Source organism: Seriola lalandi, unplaced genomic scaffold (genome assembly GCF_002814215.2).
Source record: "Seriola lalandi dorsalis isolate HSWRI2012SDOR001 ecotype SW California unplaced genomic scaffold, Sedor1 jcf7180002054945, whole genome shotgun sequence".
Classification (NCBI taxonomy): Eukaryota; Metazoa; Chordata; class Actinopteri; order Carangiformes; family Carangidae; genus Seriola; species Seriola lalandi.
The window spans coordinates 3,632,321-3,656,075 of NW_019525496.1; the positions used below are offsets into that span (position 1 = coordinate 3,632,321).

Here is a 23,755-nt window from a genome sequence, read left to right on the forward strand (position 1 = left end):
CGTCGCACATTTAAGTCACTATAGGTAAAATGCAGCAGATAAATTACTTTTCCCTCATTCACTTACACAGCATTCATCACAGAGCAGAATACATCAAAGCTAATTGAGCGTTTTTGCCATTTGGGCTGTATTAATTGAAAAGCCATCACTGCCAGCCATGCACCAAATGACCACATTAACTGTCAACATTATGTTTGACATCCTCCTAGATGAAGTAGTGCTTGGGGAGTCCTCAGTGGGCTCTTAGAAACATCAGACAAGAGAGGGAAGAGCCATGCTAAGCTTGTGTGTAGGTGGTCAGGCCTAAAGTCAAAGAACAAATTGCCGTCTCTTTGCGTCACTGGTGCTAATCACCGCTGGATGGATTTGCCATGTCATCCAGGATTTGTGTCTGCCGGGATGAAACAGCACAAACTTTCATGGTGTCTTGTAGGTTCAGACGGCAATGAAACAGAAAATAGAAAATGATCCCCTTAGTCTATTTAGAGACGAGCGCTTCTAAGCTGTTTTCCTGTGTTTGCACCACATTTCTGTTTTGCACCGCATCTATCATATCATTTCTTACGCCTGCAAGATATTTTCACCCGTGTTGCTCTCCGGGTCTCACCCTGTTTGAGTATCTGAGCTTGTGTTTCAGAATAGGTAGCCTAGGGACTAAAATGCAGATTCCTGTCTCCTTTGGTACTCTATGCACTCACTCATGCGCAACCCTGTGCAGTGTGTTGCTTGTAAGATGACAGCAGTGCTTAATTTTAACATAAAGGTATATGCCACATCCCTCTAGATATTCTTTGACTTGTATATTTACTCAAGGATTATGTGGCATTGTGCTATGTAGTGTGTACTGGAGGCAAAAATAGCTGAAACATTACATTTAAAATTGCTTACGTCTAAAATTTAAAAAAAAACAAATCAACATGAATAAGAACCCAAACAAGATTTTAGTGACATAGACAGACAAACAGGGCATTCAGAATGAAATTATTACCTATCACTCATACTACAAGATAATACAAGAGCACCCCCAGTCAGGATGTGATGATATTAAACGAATAGGCCAATACAGCAGAATGAGGGTTATATAATAATCAGTGCTATCATAATGAGACTGACAGACAAGAAAGCCTTTCATTTGTTAACATTTCTCTTCTCATGTTGACACCAAAATACTGCAATAAAGTATCTGAGACAGTTAAATGCATCTGAAGGTAATTTATGAAATGCTAGATAGCGTTAGTCTTATATTCATATTCATAAGTGTGGATGTGTCCGTGGTGTGAAAAAAAGAAGTTTGACTTAATCCCACTCGAGGACATTCCTGAAGCTGCCAAATGTCTCCAGGGAGCCCTTCATCTGAATATGCCTTGGAGACTTGAGTTTGTGCCTCTGATGAGACTTTTTCTACTCAATCTCATTTCCATGTTGGCTTCACTGGTAATGGTGGATAGTAACAGGGAAAGAGACAGATGGTGCTAATATGGTGAAGCGAGGTGCAGGGCGCACAGTGTGCTGTGCGTGGTTAGTGCATTTTTGGTATTTTTGTGGGTGGAGCACATGAAAAACAGGTTAGGAAGAATTCATTATCATATATTATGAGTAGGTAAGTTACTGGAAAAAAATTAAAGCCAATCTTCTCATCCACTTACAGTTTTGTAACAGGGTGGAGAGTCCAGATGAATGTCTCCCAAGAGGAAACGTGGGTGAAGTTATCATGTCTCCATTTAAACTCTGGGTATAAAGTTCAGCATTCACCATGTTTTCATGTGCAGTTATAACGACACTATAGTGCAATACAGTTTCAAAAATGTGATGAAGTATTTTGCGAGCTGTCTCTACTTTTTTAAAGCTACACTATTCAAAAATTGTAAATCAGCACTGGATCAAGTGACCATGTGTAATGTGAAGCAGGTCGCATGTTATAATGAACATACAGAGAACCCGCCTCTGGAGTTCCCGAGGTCTACGCAGCATTTTAGAGTTTTTCAGCTCTCTGTTTTGGTTTTCTGGCCCATAATTTTAATATTGTCTTTGGATCTCACTAGCGTCATTAGTCTAATTTCCAGACAGAGCAATCAGCTGTTTTTAACCAAGAAGCTCTAAAAAAAAAAAAACAATAAAAACAATCTGAACTGCTCAGAACCCAAACAGCACACAGTCAAAGTTAGAAACTAGAAACTTAGTGAAAAAATACCGGAGCATTTACCAGCAACTGAGCTGGAACAAAGTTTAGCTTCTAAATGCTTCAACTTCAAATGACCAAGCTCATTTTTGGGTGGATATTCCAAATCAATAACCTCTGAATAGTTACTTTACTGATCAGGATCATACCTGACCTTAGCAGTAAATCCTCGCTCATGCTAAGTGGTTGACGTACATGAAATGATGTGTATTTAAATGTCAGATGAAGTCGTAGAATAAAAAACATAAAGATGCCATCATGGGCTAATAGACCTGCTCAAGCCTTCAGAAGCACAGAGGTCCACAGACAATTTTCCAACAGCCAGATTGTAATCCTATTATATCAGGCACTCTGCTCAGACAAATGAAATCATCTGCTGCAACTGGAGGGAGGCCAAGTTTACATAAATAAATTAAGAAACAGATTCAGTTCCACCTCCTTCAGTGATTGCACCTGGATTCTCTAAACAGAAAAACAGCATAATTTAACTGATAAGGGCCTCTAAATAAATTGCTCTCAAATCGTATTTAATTCATATGGGTCTTTGTGTTTTGGCTTTTTAAAATTTATAAAGTATTGGTCATTGTATGCAGACTCTTTATTCCTTGTAAGTAAATGCAGTGAAAAGTGTGTGTGTGTGTGCGGGGTGCTTTTCAAACCTAATCTAGGACAAATCTGTAGATTGTGTGAGCTCAAATTACTCCCAGTAGCCTCATTGTTGAGATAAGATCTTTGCTTTAACATTACTTTCACACATACAGTATAGTAGATATTGACAGACTACATTAAGGCCCTTCTCATTGTTTAAATCAGTGACTCCCAGGGCACTTCTTGCCTCAGGTGCCTACAGTTGCCAGGAGGCACATGGGAAGGTTGTGGAGTAGCTCAAGTAATGTATAGTTCTCTGAGGTGCTTGGAGCAACCTGCTACAACCCATGCAGCGCTGAAAAACTGTGAGCAAGTGTGCTGAGGAGAACTGATGTTGCTGTAAAGGCAAAGAGTGGGCACACCAAATATTGATTCAGGTTTTTTCTGTTTACAGCACTTGAGCACCTATAACACCTGAGAAATGTGTGTTGTGACTGAAATGAATCAAATTTAGTTGGCAAGCTAGAGGGATGGTCTAAATAGTTAGCTAAAAGTATAGCTTAAATATTGAGAGAATACGAAGTTTGTATAGTTATCTAACAGTAATGGATAAACAGTTGATATAGCTAAAAGTAATACAGTTGAAATAGTTAGCTAATAGTAAAGAATACATGGTGAAATAGTTCAAAAAAATTATTGAAACAATTAGCTGCTCAGAGGACGTATTTTAACTTCTTGTAAACACAACGAAGGCCGAAGCTCTTGTCAAGCACCAATCATCACCACCGCAGAGAAAACTCACAAATAGCCCCTTTAAAGTAATAGATAAATGGTTGAATTAGCTAAAAGTAACTGAAAAACAGCTGAAATAGTTGGCTAGTAAGTGATACAGTTACTACACAGTGGGAATTTATAGCTAAGAAAATTGATAAATGACCGGTTAGCTAAAAGTAATGGATAAATAGATGAAAAAGATAGCTTGAAGTAAATGATAGTAGATAAATGGTTTAATCAGATAGCTTAGATTAATGGATAAATGGTTAAAATGTCATCCTTCTTTTACTACTTCAAGTGGTAGAAGTACAAATGTAAATTTGACCAAACTAACCTAAACACTTAACATCCAGCTGTTTGAAGAAATTATTGCTACAGCATCCACTTGGCAACCACAGCTCACTGAAGAGGGCTGAAGCAGTACATTAGACAAAAAAGCTTGGCAACCATGGAAATTATGCAAAACAGACCCCGATTGATAGCGTGGTGTGAACATGTGCTCACACACTTGCAAAATATCAAAGATGGAGTACGTAACAGTGTCTGAAAGAGTTAATGAGCTTGAGCTTCAAGGTAACAGCCTGTTTCAACAGGGAGCTGCAGGAGCTGAGATTCTGTAAGTGTGGATGGATGGGACTGTTTGATCGCTTGTTATCCAGGTGCGCTGCTCCAAGGTCATTGTGTTATTGCATCTTGCCTAATTATGTTAAGTCAAAACCAAAGTCTTATCACATCTGAATTCATTTGGCTTGGCAACCACACTCCCCCACTGCTACAGTCACTAAGGCTACACTATGAAAATGCTAGGACTTTATTAAAACCACTATCCAACCATCCTCCAGTGGAGCTTTGTTCAAAGGCATCGTACGTCAGTCAATGTCCCTTAATGGCAGGGTATCCACAGTGGAAACAAAACAAACTTTATTCTGTCAGTTTTGTTGAGACTCAAGCAAGTGCTGCTCAAAACAAGGCTGAAGCCACCATACTTATTTATCTCTTTCAGCGTGTGTCTGTGCGCACATGTAGGTGTGTTGATGATAGCCTTTGTTTCCTAAAATAGTCAGTTTCATTTCCCGAATAAGCTAAGATAGATGAATGTAATTTTAATTTAAAATCGCTAAAAAAGGAAGAAATATTGTGGCAAACATTCCATTATCCTTGCCCTGAAGAAATTATATGATGAATTAAAAACAGGAATTGAAATGAGGGCTTCAGTGACACTGTGAGAATTCCCATTAGTGGCCAAGAAAATGAAAGATCTTTCATCAAAGCCTGAGATGACAGCACTGTATCAGTCACTCCTAGCAGCTGGATGTGTCTTTTCTCTGCACAAAACCTCAGATTAATTCATATCTGTAGTTCTACAATGTAATACTTGAGTTCTCTCCCTCTATTTAATATGATTATTTAGTGCACCTGTGGAGAGCAATTTCCAACAATGAATAGGAAAAACACAACTCCCTTTAAAGTCACTTATTCCACGAGAGAGATAGTTTTCCTGATTTTGAAAGTGGATAAAATCACAAGGGTAAACACTGTTGTAACTGAAGCACTTGTTTTCTTTCTTTGTCCAGCAACACGCAGCTATATCAAATGTGAAGTAATGATCCCAAGTGTATTACATTTTAATGGTGTTATTACAGCATACGAGTACAATTAGTTCATCAGCAGAAAGAGGAGATAATTTCCAGTGGCTCGGCTCCATTTAATGGCAGTCCCAGGGATGCTGGCGCAGCAGAATAAGACCGTGTAGCAGAGGACTGCAACACTGGATGACATTTAGAACCATAAACAGCTACTTATAAGTTGTGATTGTGTAGGCAGTTTACCTGAAGAGCCACTGCACTAAAATTTGGTGTGAAAAAGGCTTAAACAAAAGAGCAGGAGAGAGAAACTTATCTGTGCTGGACAATTATTTAAAAATCGAATACACTTCTTTATTCATTTAAAATATGTTAAAATCACTCTTGAATTTAATTTACATTTATCAACATAATTTGCAATTACAGCAGGCATTTCTGTAGACAGGCTTAGTTCAGATGCTGCTTCTTTATTATATCCTGTAATGTACTATCATAAAAAAGGTAAGTTGGTAGAGATCAGATGATGTATAGCATCACTAACACCCATCCCATGACATCAATTATTCTTTGACAGTTTCACGGTTGTCAGGCCACCCATAATGATATCCGATGGGTCAACTTGAAATTGGACAGGTGAGACGGTATGTCATCCTGACATAAGGACAATGGGAGCAGCATGAGTGTTGATGGCTAGAAAAATTGATTTAGGGGCATTTTGCCCCTAAACATTTTTAGCAGGCGTGAAGATCATCCTTACATATTTCCACTGAAGCAATATTCAGAGGTTATAGATTTCTACAGAGTGTGAAAGACAATGTTGTTGACTGTGATGTTTGTATAATAGAAGAACCTTCACATTTGAATATAAAATTGTACAAAAGTTAGATTTGCTATTAATATAATGCTGTCAGTTCAGTTCAAAGTAAAGCCAGCCAAACTATGAGGAGCTTGACAAAGCCTCAGTCACTTTGAAAACAGTCATACACATTCCTGAAAGAGATTACCGTCAATGCCTGAGTTGCCATGGCTGCATAGCAAGAATCCCTGATGTTTATCCCCCCCCCGCTTTTAAAACTGTAAGACAGGAGATACTAATCAGACTCAAAGTTCTTTTATTACCATGAAGAATCGTGTAGCCTTTGCTGCTGCTGCCTTGTTGTTGTCACTCCTTTTAAAATGATAAATGATTTTGCTATGTATTAACTAAATTCCCGATGAGTATGGTGAGACAAGGAGAGTGCAGAACTGTGGGTGGAAGCCGGATAAAGGTGTCCTTGAGGTATTTCATGCAAGAAAAATTCACAGCGGATTTAAACAAACTAGACTATTGCAAACAGCTCTGTTTTGTGGAGCTGAAAAAGCTTCTTGTGATTTGCCTGCAGTATTTCTCAAAGCTCAGTTCCAGTATGTTCTACAGATACTTCTCTATGACTAATGCTTTTCCACCATTTACTGTAGACAGTTCCTCTAACTGTAATGTATTATTGATGAAAGGTGATAATCATTTCATTGTCCAATTGATATTTTATGTATCATGGCTCTAGAAATTCATAAAGATATTTTGATGGAGAGATAACAAACACAATCTACAAAAACAAATAGGCATGACATGTGTTAAAGATTTAACTGAATTAAATCAAAGGTTCAGTTATGAGCCTTCGTAAGGCTTCAAATTAAAAAATATAAAAAATACCTTTATACTCTATGGATTTTGACATGTTTTGCCTCGTTTTAGGGTTATTTAATCAATTATTCATGATAAATTGTGCAAGGTGTCTGAGATTCGTCTCTTTTCATTGTTTTGATTGTTTGTTGTAGGCTGTGGCTCTAGTATAAAGATGTTTTGTACTGTGAATTCAATGCCTGACAAAGCTGCATGATCTCTAATAAACCCAGTGCTTACAGTGAGCAGGAATACAACCTTTTCATTAACATTTTCAGTTTCCTACACACCTATGTGAGACTGTCCACCTTAAAAAGAGAAAACCACCATGTAGGTCATCTGTGCCAGCAGTTTATCAACCTTAGTCATTGCTGTTTCTTTTATCCATGAACTGTATGTTTATTATTGTAACCATGACAATCAGGTGCCCTCTTACCTTACGGAAGTACTTATTTCAAACCAAACGACAACCAAACCGTGACTGTACCATAAGCTTAACCACATGTTCATTATTGTTTGTTATTCATTTCAGGAGACACTCCTATTGGACATGTCATAGGGTCAAAGTCCTTATAAGCAAGTCTCGCCACTCAGCAGCCATCTTGGCAACACCCTCGGGCAGTTAACTTAGTTTCAATGGTCACTGGGACATAAAAACAGCATCTATAGAATCACCGGTTATTTGTAACATATGAGATTTTACAATGTGAACGATAAAGTAAAGTTTTCCTGCATTCCCCAGCTGAAGAAGACGTGTTAGCAGAACTTTTCCTCTTAATAATGAACCACAGATTTCTAATTCACCAGGACTTCCTCACTTTTGTTGAAACAATTCTCGTGCTCTTAGGTGATGATACTTGTACAGAACAATGTTTGAGGATCTGTGCATTTTTTGATTAAGTAATAAGGCACACCTAATTGGCCAACAAAAATCAAACCATTTTCACAGTTCAACACCCCCCGCCCCCCAAAACAAAAAGAAAAAAAAAAAAAGTAACATCTTTAATGGAAGTTGAAAACTTTTTCAGTGTATTGTTAAGGCTTTTTTGGTTTATGGCTCTGTCACGAACAGTAGCAACTGTTACAAGATATTTTTGTGTTATAAAAACACCCACTCGCACACATACGCACACACGCACAGATACACAAACAAGCACAAATAACCAGGCTCAACAAAGCAAACACATTTTCCAGGGAAGAAAATCCACAAACACACACAAACAACTGACGTGTTTCTCTCTCTGGATACCTGATGTGATGAAATAGGTCCAAATGCACTGTCACAGACTTCACTCCATTCCTCAAGCCTATACTGTGATAAATATGGGCAGTACTTCAGCACCATGGATAGAGGAAGTCAAGGCTTTATTCAAGGTCCATTCAAAGAGAGAGTCTCTGCAAAGAGAATGAAATGGGGAGTTATTACATACATAGAGAGGTGGGTGTCACTTATGGTCCAACGAGCTGTGTGTCCTCTCACTTAAGGTCAATGAGCTTCTGGTCAGTGTCTCTGCCCAAATCCATTAAGTCCTCAATATTCTCCTGTGCTTCTTTTATAGTCTTATCTGGCTTTGGGTTTGGTGGAAACCACACAATCTGATGCAAACCTGCCAAGATGTAAAAATAGGCTTGGAAATCAATAAATGTAGCGGTAGTTTTAATTTTTCTACCTCACATATGCTACTAACTGCAGTTGAAAAAAAACATAATAGTTGCTCAGGAATTGATGGAATATATTTTTATTCACTCTCCTCAATGTGTTATTAATGTACGAGTGAAATACCCTCAAGGAATCATAGAGGGCATGACCATATCTTAGATGAGAAAGGAGAGAGAGACAAAGTTGCAATAAAACCGAAGTAAATCCCTCAGATACCATTTGGCAGACGGTTGCTTGATATACCTCAGGCTGGATATTAAAAATCTCAGATGGGCTGTCCAACTGACAACTTAATCCATTTAGAGACACTGAGTAAGCAGCAGGAAGCTGAGTCAGGGTCAATGTACACAGAGGTCTGTCATTTCTCACACGAGGGACAATAAGTTTATCTCTGGTAATCTATTCCACACGCTTAAGAAACAGACAAAAACAGCAGAGAGGCAGGAGCAAAAATGCAGTCATCTTGTTTTGATACCATGATGATTAAAAGGCACCATAACATGAGAGCCTACTCAAACTGAGGTTACACAAGTGCTCGAAAAGAAGAAAATGCGTGGTATATGTTCTGTCATTTCCAAAGACTGTAAGAACATCACTGGCTAGATGTGTAAATATGTTATGCAAAATCCTTGAGTTGTTAAGGGTCGACAAAAATGACTTTTTGAAAATGGAAGAGTTCAATATGTTAATTAATTAAGCCATGTTCCAAGGTAGCGAAAGATTGGCTGGGTGCACAGCGGTCTCAGTGACCTTCCTTTTAACATGCCCAGAAAAATACGGAGTACAGCTTTGTGGCTGTATTTTAAATATAATATTTAAAAATAATACAGGAACAACATGCATTATTAAAGAGAGAAGATAGTGAAGAGCACAGCTATGCATATACAATAATATGTCATTGGTTATCGCATCTAAATGATGGCAATGATGGGTTTTCAGCCATTAGAGAAAATACAAAACCACCTGTATCCTCACAATTTCTCAATAAATGTTCTTCAGTTTAATTTAATTTTAAAAAGGTGATATATAGTATAGCTACATGTAATAGGAATAGTCCATGAGAAACAATATTTTGTTCATACATATGTACATAAAACATACAAATAACAATAAAACCTTGAACCTTGAATCTTACCTGAGGGCATTAGCTGATAGCAACACAGAAATGTTCCATCTGATTAGCTTATCATGCCATTGAGCTCCTCCATAATACTGACACTGTGTATGTTCATTCCTGAATGTACTGTGTATTTGACTAACTTTCTCTTTAGATGCTAAATAAACATTTGTTTTATATTTTGAGAAAGACACATATTTGCTACCACTCTCATGTCTGTGCGTTAGCTCAAATATGTGAACCAGCAGCCAGTTAGTTGGACTTCGAAATGTGAAACATCTACTCTGGCTCTGTCCAGAGGCAACCAAATCTTTCTACCAGCCCTTCTAATGCTCCATATGTCATATTAACTCTTCAGTTTTTGTATGTATTATATTAATGAGAAATAGCATATTAACAAGTGAGCTGTAGGTGCTGGTAGCTATTTCTCCTGTTTCCAGCCTTTATGCTCAGCTAAGCTGACCGGACCTTGTTTTGCAGCTGTTAGAGGGGTGTGAATCAGCGGGACATGAGGGTATTTTCCAGGGTATTTCTGTAAAGAGAATCCAGAGAAATGACTCCTGTTAAACAATTGTGACTGATGATGTGCCAACTGGTAATCAAAGCATTTATATTTACTCAAAAAAAAAACATTTTTATTTTTTTTCATGATTGTAACAAAGTTTTTTCCATTCAGGACAAAGAGGGGCAGATTCAATAACTCAATATCCTCTGTTGAAGAAGTGACACATTCTGAAATAATGGTGGGTAATTGTTTTGTTGTGTTTTGTTTTGTTTTGTTTTGTTTTGTTTTCTTTTCTTTTCTTTTCTTTTATTTTCTTTTCTTTTCTTTTCTTTTCTTTTCTTTTGCAACTGTAAGAATAAATAGGGATATTTTTTTTCCTGATATGATTTTTCTACTTAATGTTTGGACTTATTATTATATTATTATAGATAGATAGATAGATAGATAGATAGATAGATAGATAGATAGATAGATAGATAGATAGATAGATAGATAGATAGATAGATAGATAGATAGATAGATAGATAGATAGATAGATAGATAAAAAGTCAAACTCTCGTTATCCAATGGTCATGAAACCTGGAGGCTAATGACGGTTTTTCAGCCGAATAAGACTCAAGACACGACTCACAAGTTTGTTTGTGCCGATCCTTTGCATATCTAATCCTACAAACTGTGCAGTCATACAGTTGGTAATGTTAGCTTACAATGACTCATGTATTGACAGAGGCATTTACAGTCAATTCATTTAAGCTTTTCAAAAATATAAACTCTGACAGGTGTCACTGTGCACCGTCTCCTGACTTTACATTAATATGAGAGAGAGAGACAGAGGAGATGGAGATGGGGGGTGGGGATTGGGGGGCACATTGATTGTACTGTCTCTCCTCCCTCTCACACTGGTTTCTGATGAGAGGAAATTTTGAACCAGACTGAATGAGCTGGTATTTCAACAGTGCCATCTCCTGGATAAAGTTGTGTATTGTACTGTCATTAAACTTCTTCGGGGATCATGCCCCAACAAATTTTCATATACAGGTATCGGTACATGGTTATGTTCTTGGTCTGTTTTCACCTTTCAGGCTTCAGTATGTCAGTCAAATTTACTCTTCCTATGCCATTCTTTTATTCACATTCCAAGTTCATCCAATAATGACACTTTTCTCCCTAACCTAAGACTAAGAACAAACACATTACTGATAAGAACAATTTAAGGGTGGATGAAAGCTATGTATTTCTATGACAGGAGTGGATTTATCTAATTTATCCTTCATTCCTGTTGAACACATTAAACGCATCTCCCATTATAGTGCCACAATAAGGGGGAGCATGTTTATGAATGCTGATGAAATTACAATGTAAATGACATTCAATGTTGGAAATCTAACTATTTCCCTGGTAATGAATGTTGTCAAATGACAACAATAAAACCTTGAACCTTGAGTCTTACCTGAGGGCATTAGCTAACAGCAACACAGAAATGTTCCATCTGATTAGCTTGTCGTGCTACTGAGCTCCTCCATCATACTGATACTGTGCATATTTATTAATAGATTTTCTGTAAATTTGAATAACTTCCTGTTATGATGTTGAGCAGCCAGTTAGCTGAACTGGCTCTGTCTGGAGGTAACAAAATCTTCCTACCAGCCCCTCTAAAGGTAAATACTAGCACTGTTTGAGTAGTGAGGTAATTGTATGGCCACACCAAAATGACGAGTGCAAACTATGAGAGGTAAGTAGATAAATATGGTGAAATACTATGTGGATAAAAATCAGGTTTTGCAGCTTTGTTGTTCTGTTGTAATGTGACCAGGTGACATCAGTCTTTGTGTTTGAAGTCACATACTATAATGGATACTGGAGGAAAATACAGGGGTTACCTTTACACATTCCAGTTTAGCAGGAGTCGTGCAGAGCTGCGATCTGATTGACTGAAGTCTGAGGCTCTGTATTAATTAATGTAAGATAACTGAATGTCTCCGGTGTTTGAACTGGGTTTGTTTTTTTATTTTAAAATGTCAGTATGGAGATAATATTGTTTAGGCAGTGTATCACGGTGCACCATGCATATGTCAATTTCTCGCACTTCAGATTAGCAGCTACAACAAGCTTTTTAAATGATTTGTAAATGAATCAAGATTTATAGATCATTTGGAACAGATAAGAAAAAACTAAAAAAAAGCAACTTTTTACTGCGTGTAGAATGTGAGGGAAAAGTGAAAACTGTGAGCTACATATTTGTTCATGATAAATAATTAACACTAGATTTTACTGGCTACAACCTCAACTAAGAAGCAGTACAGAACAGCAATGTTTGGGTGATGAATATGTATGAAATAATGTGTAGATTTTAATCCATTTGCATCTTGTATACAATGGACATTGTACATTACAATAATGCCTTTAGATCCATAGATCTTTGTGAAGTTGTAAAGGTATAAGAACATCCCTTTTTTACATAAATAAACATAAGTGAACCTAAACTAAAATGATCCCACTTTGTAGCTTTATGGCCGCTTGTTTATGACTGTTAGACACCAGAGGTTGAGGATTCAACTCTCACTGAGAGCACTGCCGGTTGAAAAGTCTTTGCCTACTGTATAGTCTGACTGAAAAATCCAGATATTGTAAGATGATTGTCACTTATTTACATGTTTACCTCAACAGATGTGCCAAATGTCTTCGTGAGGCTGTTTTGGAGTTTTTTATCCACAGAGACACCTGGGGTCCTCCTTGAAGTCTCCAGAGTTACAGCACTCATCTAAATAAGAGGAGAACAGGCGAGAGATGATCAGAATAAACAAGAAAGGCATAAGCAGACATAGTAGATGTTATGCAGCTAGTAGTAGTTGTTGTAGCAGTAGTGTTACAGATGTAGAGGTAATAGTGGAGGCAGCAGCTTCAGACATAGCTGAAAACTCTGTTTTGATTTGTATAGCTACTAATCGTTTCCTAAAATCCCAGTATTACATGTTTGATGATTAAAACATAAATTTTGAAATGGGAGCACACTTTGGGTTTTAGATGAACCTCTAGCACTAAAACAACATTATGAAGTGTGTATTTAACTTAATATAAGTTGAACTCTTCTCACTCACCAGTGGGACCAGCTGAGCTATCTGCTGTGCCACCAGGTATCCAACACATTCCTGAAGGATGTGTGAAGAAACAGACAGGACTCTCTCCAGCACAGCTCTGGGACCGAGAGCCTCTTCCAGTGTTCCCAGGACTGTCAGCCATCTGCTAAATGAGACAACTTCCATAATATTATGGGAACATGTTAAACTGATGCATTTAAAACTGCTTATACTGGGCTTTCACAAAACCTGCAAAAGTTTTTGGTTAATTTGCTATATAGGCTATATTCACGATGCGTAACTCCATCCTTAAGATGAAGAAATAGTCATTATCAATATAGTCACTTGCTGAACTCTTAGATAAAAGGTTTCATTTGAGGTAGAGCCCTGCGCTGTTTTAGTATTAAAGCCACAAACTATTCATTATCTATTTTATCCATATTCAATCATGTGTTAAATGTTAAAATTACTATAATCTTTCATTATTTGACAAATCAAAAAGTTTGTTTTTTAAATGTCTGGTGATGGAGGATGATGTGTCAACCTTGATACCATAGATACTTGATAGAATTGGTGGATGATTTTATTGTATGCTGCCATCTGGTGGTCACAGTGTTGAACTATGAACTACAGCTCTGCTTGTAATGGTGAGCACTGTCAAAATAAAATGTAGAACAATTCATAGATATAGTTACGCATTGTGGCCATTGGAGGCAATTAATTTTATAAGATGGCAGCCATCAAATCCACTTCAGCACAGGGCTTCCATGGTCAAGGCAGACGCAATAGCACTTCCGGTGAAGACCTTCAAAATAAAGTTGACCTTGGGAATATGGTGTTTAAATCTGACTACTACACGCCGCAAAGTATCAGCCTTTGAAAGCAGAAAATCGTCACTTGGACATCATCGTTTTCATTTCCCAGTCTTTGTTGTTGTTGTTGTTGTTGTTGTCCCAGCCTTGCTATGAACCAGAGTCCAAGTTTGAAATGTGCAAATAAAGTTTAATGAAAAAAAAATGCACTGCCTCTTTATGACGTATTTTTAAGGGGACAGAGGGAGGGCGGTTTGAAAGGAAAAATGAACATTTTATCAACATGTTTACAATTAACCAAATTACCCGATAAATGTGGAAGTGACTGGTCGCTGTCAGTAAGATGCCTCATCTGCAAGTTAGTTGAGACTAAACGTTGACTTGTTTTCGGCTTCTGCGCAGGACTTAGCTGATGTTCAGTGAACTTGGTACGTTAGCTAGCTCGCTGCTGCTTGTTTGACTGCTGCCTGTCTTAACTTTCCTCTCCGTTAAACGTTGACCCAGTGTACCGTAAAACTGGTGTCTTTCTTCGCCGTAGCCTAGTAGTAGTAGTTGTAGCAACCGTAGTTAACCTACTGAAGATGGCGAGTGTACATGAAAGTTTGTATTTCAACCCAATGATGACGAATGGAGTGGTCCATGCTAACGTGTTTGGCATCAAAGACTGGGTGACTCCGTATAAAATCTCCGTGCTGGCGCTGCTGTATGAGATGACCGCATCCAAAATCACTCTACCGGAAAGAAGACGACTGAACAAGCTGATTCTGCCCCTGCAGCAGGTTTGTTTTGTTGAATCAGTTGTCTTGCACGCAACTGTATTGAAGCAGGTGTCTCATAGCTGTATCTTCTGTTTCATGTGGGGTTTATCAGGGTCCAGATCTGACTCTTGGCCAGTTCCTGCAGACAGTGGAGGAGTGTTGCCCTCAGACTGCATATGCTGTGAAACTCAGGTGCTTGGGCTTGATACACACCGACTAGATTTAATTGCTTTGTACCCATACAGTCTTGTAGTTACAGTATGTTAAAAATCAATATTAGGCTCAGACTACTGGGGCTTTCATGGTCTCCATAAGTTGTATCACCTCATAATAATATAGCTTTTAGCAAAGGAAAGACGATACATGATACTTAGAACCCAAACAATATGATATCACAATAATGTTTAAATATTGACATTTCTAGTTGCTGAGGTTATTGTTTTTCCATCAGGCTGCATGAAATGGCAGATGGAGAGCTGAAAGACATGGAGTACTTCTTTTCCACTCTTCCCACTCCCTTCACCGCTTTTGATTCCGAGGCTTATAAAACCAGTGTTGTGGGTGAGTAGTGCACATGATTTGTCTGTATTATTCTCATTAAAAAGACATTAAGCTGTGTCTCACCTGTTTGTTTTTTTTAGGTCTTTTTATGAGACACATGCTCCTGGCCTACAACAAGCTGTCCTTCAGTCAGGTCTACAAACTCTACAAGTCCCTGCAGCACTACTACCACAGTCACTATGCCAAGCCGACTGATGGGCAGGTGGGTTTGCCAGCGCTGGTCGCCGACGACTCTGATATGGACCTCACCAGCACTGAGGACAATGTAGGAGACAGAATGGACAAAGAGGACTTGGACACACCATTGCATGAGTCAGAGCTTCGGTAAGTGATGCTGTTGTTGCATAATTATATAAAGTGTGCTACTATCATTGGGCAAACACGTATATGTCATCCCTACCTTGATTGTGTGAAAAATATCTAAATCATGGTAAATGTAAACTTGTTTTGATGTTAATGTGATTTGGATGATTTTTACAGCAAAGTCTTGTGTACTATTTTGGTTCTAGAAATGACAATGCTCCAAGCAGAGGTCCCCTCTCACAAAAACAAGCAGAGTACTTTCTTGCAAGACAGGTGAGTGTTTAAATCAAGGCTGCAGTGAACACAAATGTATTAGTGCCATCTTGTTTAAACCAGTATATTTGACGAAATAGGACAAATTTTAACCATCAACATCCTGTCAAACCTAGATGTGCTATTGTGGCACTCAAAGGCCCTTACCTTTTTTTTTTTAAAACATCTGTCACCAGGCATATCTTCTGAAGAATGATGAGAACAAAGCTCTAAAGCCCGCTGCACTGCAGGAAGAGCTTAACAACATGCTGAAGTTTAACCCCGATTTTGCTGAGGCGGTGAGACTCATCACCCCGACTCATTATAATTTTTATGTTTTATGTCCATTCATAATTTACCAGAGAGAATCCCTGGGGAGGGGGTATGTCCTTCATCAGCTATATGGTCATTTCTCTCTCCTCAGCATTACCTGAACTACTTGAACAGCATGAGAGTCCAGGACATCTTCCTCTCCGCCCACAGTCTCTTACATTATTTTGACCGCCTCATCTTGTCCGGAAGTGAGGGAAAGAGCAACGGGGATGAGGGCTATGGTCGAAGTCTCCGCTATGCTGCTCTTAACTTGGCAAGCCTGCACTGTCGCTTTGGTCACTAGTAAGTACACGTGCTGGGGCAATTCTGAGTAGAAGGACAAGTTCATAAACAAAGAATAAATGCCTTAATTATATAGATGTTTTTCCTTTCCTGTCCCTTCAGTCAGCAGGCGGATCTGGCTCTACAGGAGGCTATCCGCATTGCCCAGGAGTCTAATGACCATGTGTGCTTGCAGCACTGTCTGGTAAGATACTTTTTTCTACTGTTATTATTATTATTATTATTTTACTTCCTGTTACTGTTGTGTCACCACTGTTGACACCATGATTCATTATGCCTGAATTTAATGAGTGTGCCTTAGTTGTCATCTCTCCCTGTCTCTTTGTGTCTTATACCAGAGTTGGCTCTACACACTGGAACAGATGAAGGGATCTGACAGCACAGTGTTAACTGAGGATTCAGTGAAAATGGCTGCCCATTTCTGCCTGCCAGTGAGTTTTGCATAAGCTCTTAAATAAGTATGCATATATTAAACTGGCTGTGGTTGTTCATTATTTTTTAATTGCTTTGGCTCAATTTTTATAACAGCTTCAATTTGCATGACGTACAACAAAATGCGATACCTCAAATTTTTGCATAGCACACAGACATTTCTAGCACACAAAATAAAAACAATTGTATCAAATTACGTAAAACATTAGCATCTATCCAAATCCTACTTCCATACAAGGTAAACAATGATTGTGACTGTACTAACCCTTCACTGCATCAGTTCACTGTATCTGTTTGGTGACGACCACAAAGTTTTATTTTATTCCAGACACCAAAGCTTAAATAATTCAATCCACAGTAGGTTTAATATTGTAAAATACAACAAACTTCAGTAACATCAAAATGAATTAAGGCATAAAACATTAAACTACAATTTACACTATTGTAATTCTCACTAAATACTTTGCAACATTTTGATGGAAATCAAAACAAGTTATATCTCTTTTCCATTTTTTACACTACTGTGATACATTTAGTTGTGATGAAGTGGTCGAGGTTATATTAAGATAAAGGAGAAATACTTTCAAACACATGTTGCATTTCTTCACTGATCTTAGCACTTAGTAATGAGGATTTGATCTTGTGCAAATATTAGGTGTTGCTATTCTGGGGACTGAGGTAGAGTTAGTGTTTTGCCACTTTGTCTTCAAGGACAGAATTTTGTGAGAGAAGCAGAGAATTTCATACATCAGTTTGGATCTTTGCAGCAGGTGTTTTGCACATTGTAACTGGTGAAAAGTCAAAGAAATAGTAAAATACTGTAAGAGATGTTCTTTATGTAATTATACTGCATGTTTTATGCTTTAAAATATTATGTTTTAATAACATAATAATAACCTACAGAGACTAAAAGAACATTTAATGAGTGCAAATGAAATAGTAAATTAAAACATTAAGCGAAACAACACAGAATGCATCATTTACCACGTGTCTTGGCTAAACCTTGTTATATTTGATCCTTCACATGCGTTATGCACCACACTGACTGATATCCTCTCTGTTGTAGTACCTGGCATCTCTGGGCATTCAGTCTTTGGTCCAGCAGGGGGCGACACAGGGTAAGACAGCACACAAACTGATGGACGCACTGAAGGACACAGACATCCTGCACTGGAAGCACAGTCTGTCGGAGCTGATCGAGATCAGCCTGGCTCAGACTACGTCCATATGGAGGATGTACGGCAAGAGGTCAGGCTCATCACCTTGCCACCCCACCACACAGTTGTCACTTCACTTCACTGTTACTGTCAGTTGGCTGCATGCTAGCTCACAGCCTTCTCCCGACTCAAATTAAATCTGCCCTGTGAAACACGACTGAAATATCTAATATTTTTATGCATGGGTATAAAATTTTCTGAACATCTTCTGCACAAGTCAGGCTTCGCAAAAGCATAAATACAGCAGCCATAGAAAAGGCATTAATGTGGCTCCCTTTGTCTGGTGCAGCACCATGGCTCTGCAGCAGGCCCAGCTGCTTCTCAACATGAGCAGTCTGGAGCCAGTCAACTTCAGCGTCCAGCAGAACAACACAGAGGCGTTCACCGTGGCTCTCTGCCACCTGGCCGAGCTGCACGCTGAGCAGGTAACACATTTGATTTGATCTTGTCTGTCTGCTTTCTGCCCCGCTGTTGCATATCCATTAGTTCATTGGCCCAGTGTTGCGGGAAGGTAATAAACATTGATCAGGTCTGTTTTCCAGCTATTAAATCTTTTGTCTCCTTTTGTACCTTTGTTCTGTCGCAGGGCCTGTACAATGCAGTTTCAGAGATTCTTCGGCATCTGAAAGAGCAGTTTCCTCCCCACTCGCAGCATGCCAAGGTGTGCTCTCTAAATTGTATTATTCATTGCTGCCCTACAAAGGCTATGACTGCAGAAAGAGTGAAGTTGAGGAAAAATGTGCAAGCTCACTAGTAAACACTATAACGGATGAGAAAGTTGTTTTGCCTTCAGTTTTTAACCAAATAAATAAATCATTACCATAGAACTTACATATTACAATACCGCAGTCTGCCTTTAGATAATGATAAAACAAAGTACTAGTAGAAAATGCAGTATCTACCAGAATGTCCTCTTTGGTGTCCAATTCTCTGACATTATTTACAGTGCTAAGTGTCTATCTGTCTATTAATATTTATATTTAAATCAATATAATGAATTAATTTATATTTTAGTATATTGACATATGTGATTTAAATGTAGGTAAACAACGAATTCTACTGGCATAGAGTCAATAGTTGAGATGGCAGTTGCTGCTATTCCGCTAAGCTAACGTGGTTGGCAGGAGTTTAGCTCAAGTTTTTTTTTTCTTCATCATGAGTAGATTTAACTACTGCCTCATTTAATTAAGTGGGATAGCAAATAAAAGTGCCAACATCTATATGTTGTTATGTTTCTATATGTTATGTTTGTGTATGTTTAGGTAAAACACATGTCAAAAAGTCATAGTTAATGAGAGGAAATGTAAAAAGAAAAAAAAGATGTTAATTGTTTTTTTTATTGACCTTTCAATCTCTGATTCAGCTCTGGATGCTGTGCGATCTTAAGATCCAGTTTGAGAGACATATGAACGAAGGAAAATACCACTTAGCGGAGCTGCTAGTCACAGCCATCTCTGCCTTAAACAAAACAGAAGGTCTCTACAGGTAACGCCAAGGCACAGATCTTCAGTTCTAATCTTTACAATGGCTGACTCATTCAGGTGTAAATTGTGCCGTGGCAGTAATGATGTGTTTATTGACAGGAAAGCTCAAGTTCTGAAGGCTCTCAACCGCAGCACCGAGGCGTACAGCATCTTACAACAACTGCAGGTTCGCTGTGAGAAGACTAAATGTACAGAGATGGTCATCAGGTAGACGGCCACTTATGTTGTTACAATTACACATTATAATGACATTTTCTGATAACATGATGAACTGTTTGCTGGAGTGTAGAGGAGAGTGAACACACCTTAACTTAATCTAGCTTAGTTTTTGTGGAACTGAATTGACTCATCTTTTTTAGGGCTGTCATGAATATTTAATGTACGATGTTCACATTATGCATCATCTTAAGAAGCACTAAGTGTTGTGGTATAAAAAGACTGAATAAAAAATAAATGCCTTTTCCAAAAAATTTTTTTTTTTTTTTTTCAGGGATCAGACCAAGTCATGTTTTTATTCTTGTCTGTTTATATCTCACACAGAGTGATGCTCTCCACTGCTGAGCTTCACTGGGAGTCGTCTGGCTTCTCCACAGCTCTCCCTCTGCTCCTGCAGGCCTTGGCTTTGGCCAGACAGCACCACCTACAATCCCTGGCCTCAGAGACCATCCTTCACCTGGCCTTTACTCAGGTAATCCACAACAGAGAAACAGTCTTCACTCAGATTCTGTTACAGCTGTCATATATGCAAATCACCACAGACGTTATGTGCGGTGGGACAGCTGTAAATGCTAAATAAAAGCAGGACAGGCGTGCACGCATGGTTTATTTATTGTCTTTTTTGTCTCTCCTCTCTTCAGCTCATGCTGGGGGTTCCTGAGCAGGCTCTGAGTGTCCTGCATGAAGCCATTGAGCCTGTCCTGGCCCACGGAGCAGTCATGGACAAGGGCCGAGCCCTGCTGCTGACAGCCCGCTGTCAGATGGCGGTGGCTGGGTTCAGGCCAAACGGACAAGGGCAAGCAGGTAACAGCTTCAGCCCCCCTGCTGGACACTGATCTCTATGTCACAGAGTCATGTGGTTGTTCAATTACATTTATACACTGCTGCTTATTGTATCCCTGCAGATTTGCATTTGGCAGTGTTGGCTGTTGACACGCTAAACGAGGCTGCTGCCTATTTTTCAAAACTGAACTGTAAGGAGCGGCTGCGTGACGTCCACTATCTGCAGGCTCAGCTCCACCGTTCTCTGGGACAAACTTCACAGTGCAACAAAAGTGCCATGCTCTTCCGGCTGCTGGACCAGGAGCTGCAGTCACCAGCACCACCAGTCTCCATGCGACTCTAACTGCTCCTTTTTCAACAACAAACTCGATTTCTTTTTTTTTTTTTTTGTGCTGTTGAGAAGGACACAACACCTCCTCTACCTGCTGAGCTGAGTCATTTCAGCTCACCACTAGATGGTGGTGAACCTCTGTTCTGCTCTCTCTCAGCTCTAAAGGATTTCTTTTATAAATATGAAGTGGAGGTAATTGTGGAACTCTTTGCACGCACTGCCAGGATAATAATTAAATAGGACAATGTCCACAGAGATAAATAAGGCTGAGTTCCCAGTAGATTAAGAATGGGTCTATTGTCTCTTCACTTGTGGTCTGTTACAGATTGAATGATAGCCTGTTAATGAACACATGTTTTTAAAAGCTTGTGCCACAGCAACAGTCCAGTTTTGTCTGACAAACATACATGCTAGGCAACGGCACCACAGAAACAATGAAAGTTTATCAGGAGCTGTCACAGCAGCGCTGATTTACCCACCGCTACTTGATGAATGAGGGTAATATCACAGTTAGCTACAAGATGAATGTGTTTCAGTGGCCTGGATGATTCATATTCCACCAGAAGAATACTGATGAAGCTGGAATCCAGAGGAAAGAAATCGTGATCACATTTATAATGTAATAGACTTGCGATGACAGAACAGCAGATACTGTATCTGTATTCCACTTATGTCTGACACGATTTGTGAGAACCATTTTTGGCTGATAACATTACATTTGTTCTGACGGAACCATAATCCATTACTGAAAGCACTTCTTTCAAAAAAATAAACGACTTGTTTCTTCTAATTTAGTTTTCAGTTAATCTGACACAAGTATAGGAATAATTGCAATAGGAATATGTCTGCATTTGGAATATCTGTGTGGTACAGGATAGGTAAAGTTTCAGCAGGGTTTAAAGTTACTAGTTTTGTTTGTCTTGGTGCACAAGCATCTCTGAGGTTGGTGGTTGAATGATTGGAGCTGTCCGGCCTTGTTGACAGGAAATTTCTTTCCCATTTACATCCTGTGCCGGCCCCCTGAAGGTTCCTGTGGAATCAATTTAAGTGCCATGTTTGACTTTATGTCATTTGCTGCTTAAAAAGCAGAAGGTAAACAGTAGGTAGAGTATGTGAGCCAGGTCACAGGGTTAGTTTAGGATAAACTAACGCTTTTCCGTGTTTACATAGTGCAGAGCTGAACATTCAGTTTATACTTTTAACCCAGAGAGAATGCAGGTATGGTGGTGGTGCTGCAGTGGGAGTTAAACCACTAATCATTATCCATCAAGTTTGGCAGAACCATTTACAGCAGAAAGCTTCCTATTTGTATTTGACGCTGCTGGTTACAAAAGGCTTTCAGTGCAGCAGAGCAATTTCCATGAGTTCAGAGAATTCTTCCATCAGTGACGAGATTTAAAAAAACAGCAACTAAAAAGATTTTTTTTTTTTTTTAAGCTCTGAAAATTTATGGATGACAAAAAGCTGACATTTTTGAGGTTGAAGTTTTTACCTAAAGGCAGTGAAGCATTCCCATTGTTGCTGGTACTTGGTTTTTTATTTGCTCAAAGAGCGCACAGATATTTACTGAATACTGATTGAAATTCACTGAAGAGTGAAAGTAAAAAGGGGTCAGACTCTTCAGGGGTCCTGAGTCCTCCACAGCTTCTGTTTATCTCTTCTGACCATAATTGAACCCATTATGTCCTAAAAAATGTTTTCACTGTATTTTTTTTAGTGCTGAAATGGTGAGTCAATCAACAAAATCAATGGAATCAAATCCAATTTTTGCTTTTCTCTGTGTTAGCCATGCTACTGACATGGCTGTTGGTCTATTGGTCCACCACTTTGCTCTTGACTGAAATGTCGTAACCACTATCTGTGGATGGCCATGAATCATAATGACCTTGGTGCTAGCCTGACTTCTCCTCTAGTGTCATCATCAGGTTAACACTTTTGGTTTGTAGTGAAATTTCTTAACAGCTATTGGATGACTTCCCATGAAATCTGGCACGGACATGATCATCATTCATGATCCTCCTCAGGATGAATTTAATGGAGATCGGGCATCCCTTGACTTTTAATCCAGCACCTTCATCAGATCAAAATTTAGATCTGTCCAGTTCTTTGGTTTGTGACCCGCAGTATTAAAGACATTTCCATCAGCCTCTGCTGTGCTCGGTGTTAAGTGCTAATTAGCTAATGTTGACATGCTAACATGCATGTCATAACATAACATAACTGTACTGCTCAAAGTACAGTCTCCTTGAGTTTTGAGAGCTAACATTATGTTTTACAAGGATGTTTGCATGCTTGTGTTAGCATTTAGCTCAAAGTACAGCCTCCTTGAGTTATGACAGCTTGTCAAACAAACAAGAGATTTGAACATGTCACTTTGAGCTTACGAAAATGTTTTCATGGAACTTTTTTGTGGAAATGTTTCAAATTAATTAGTATTAAACAATTAATGGATAATGGAAATAATTGTTGGTTGTAGTTCTTGTGAACATCTGATTAACTGTCCTGACTCACCATATGTGCCCTGGATTAAATGTATTTACCACAATACATGAGGTTCTGCACTAACACTGTAGAAAAAAACTTACTCAACACAAACTAAAAGATAAGATATGGTGATTTCATGGACCGGCATTCCCGCACAGAAACAGCACAGTGTCTATGGTAAAATATAACATCTTTGTTCAAAATGTTTAATAACAAGCATGGCAACAAACATGGCATAGGAACAATGCATGTTTAGAAAAATATATCTGCAAATGTATTTTTCAGAATACACTATACATTCACTTAACCTCTACTCGATATTAAACATTTACAATTCAAAAAGTAATAGTTTCACTATAGA

The 23,755-nt window shown here is 38.7% G+C and overlaps 1 protein-coding gene across 1 annotated transcript; it reads left to right on the forward strand.

Annotated features, from left to right (window-relative positions):
* Positions 1-14,185: 14,185 nt before the first annotated feature.
* Positions 14,186-23,373, forward strand: anapc5 (anaphase promoting complex subunit 5). The gene is made up of 17 exons (XM_023393845.2): positions 14,186-14,737; positions 14,829-14,908; positions 15,168-15,277; positions 15,358-15,601; positions 15,787-15,853; positions 16,030-16,131; positions 16,257-16,447; positions 16,550-16,631; positions 16,786-16,878; positions 17,946-18,127; positions 18,386-18,521; positions 18,683-18,757; positions 19,460-19,581; positions 19,680-19,787; positions 20,121-20,268; positions 20,438-20,600; positions 20,702-23,373. The coding sequence occupies exons 1-17, from the start codon at positions 14,540-14,542 to the stop codon at positions 20,920-20,922; spliced, it is 2,322 nt and encodes a 773-aa protein (XP_023249613.1). The 5' UTR covers positions 14,186-14,539; the 3' UTR covers positions 20,923-23,373.
* The last annotated feature ends 382 nt before the right edge of the window (positions 23,374-23,755 follow it).

Coding starts and splice junctions, on each gene's coding strand:
- anapc5 (XM_023393845.2), top strand. CDS start 14,540: ATGGCGAGTGTACATGAAAGTTTGTATTTCAACCCAATGATGACGAAT. Junction 16,632..16,785: donor TGTGCTTGCAGCACTGTCTG/GTAAGATACTTT, acceptor GTCTTATACCAG/AGTTGGCTCTACACACTGGA. Junction 18,522..18,682: donor CCGAGCTGCACGCTGAGCAG/GTAACACATTTG, acceptor GTTCTGTCGCAG/GGCCTGTACAATGCAGTTTC.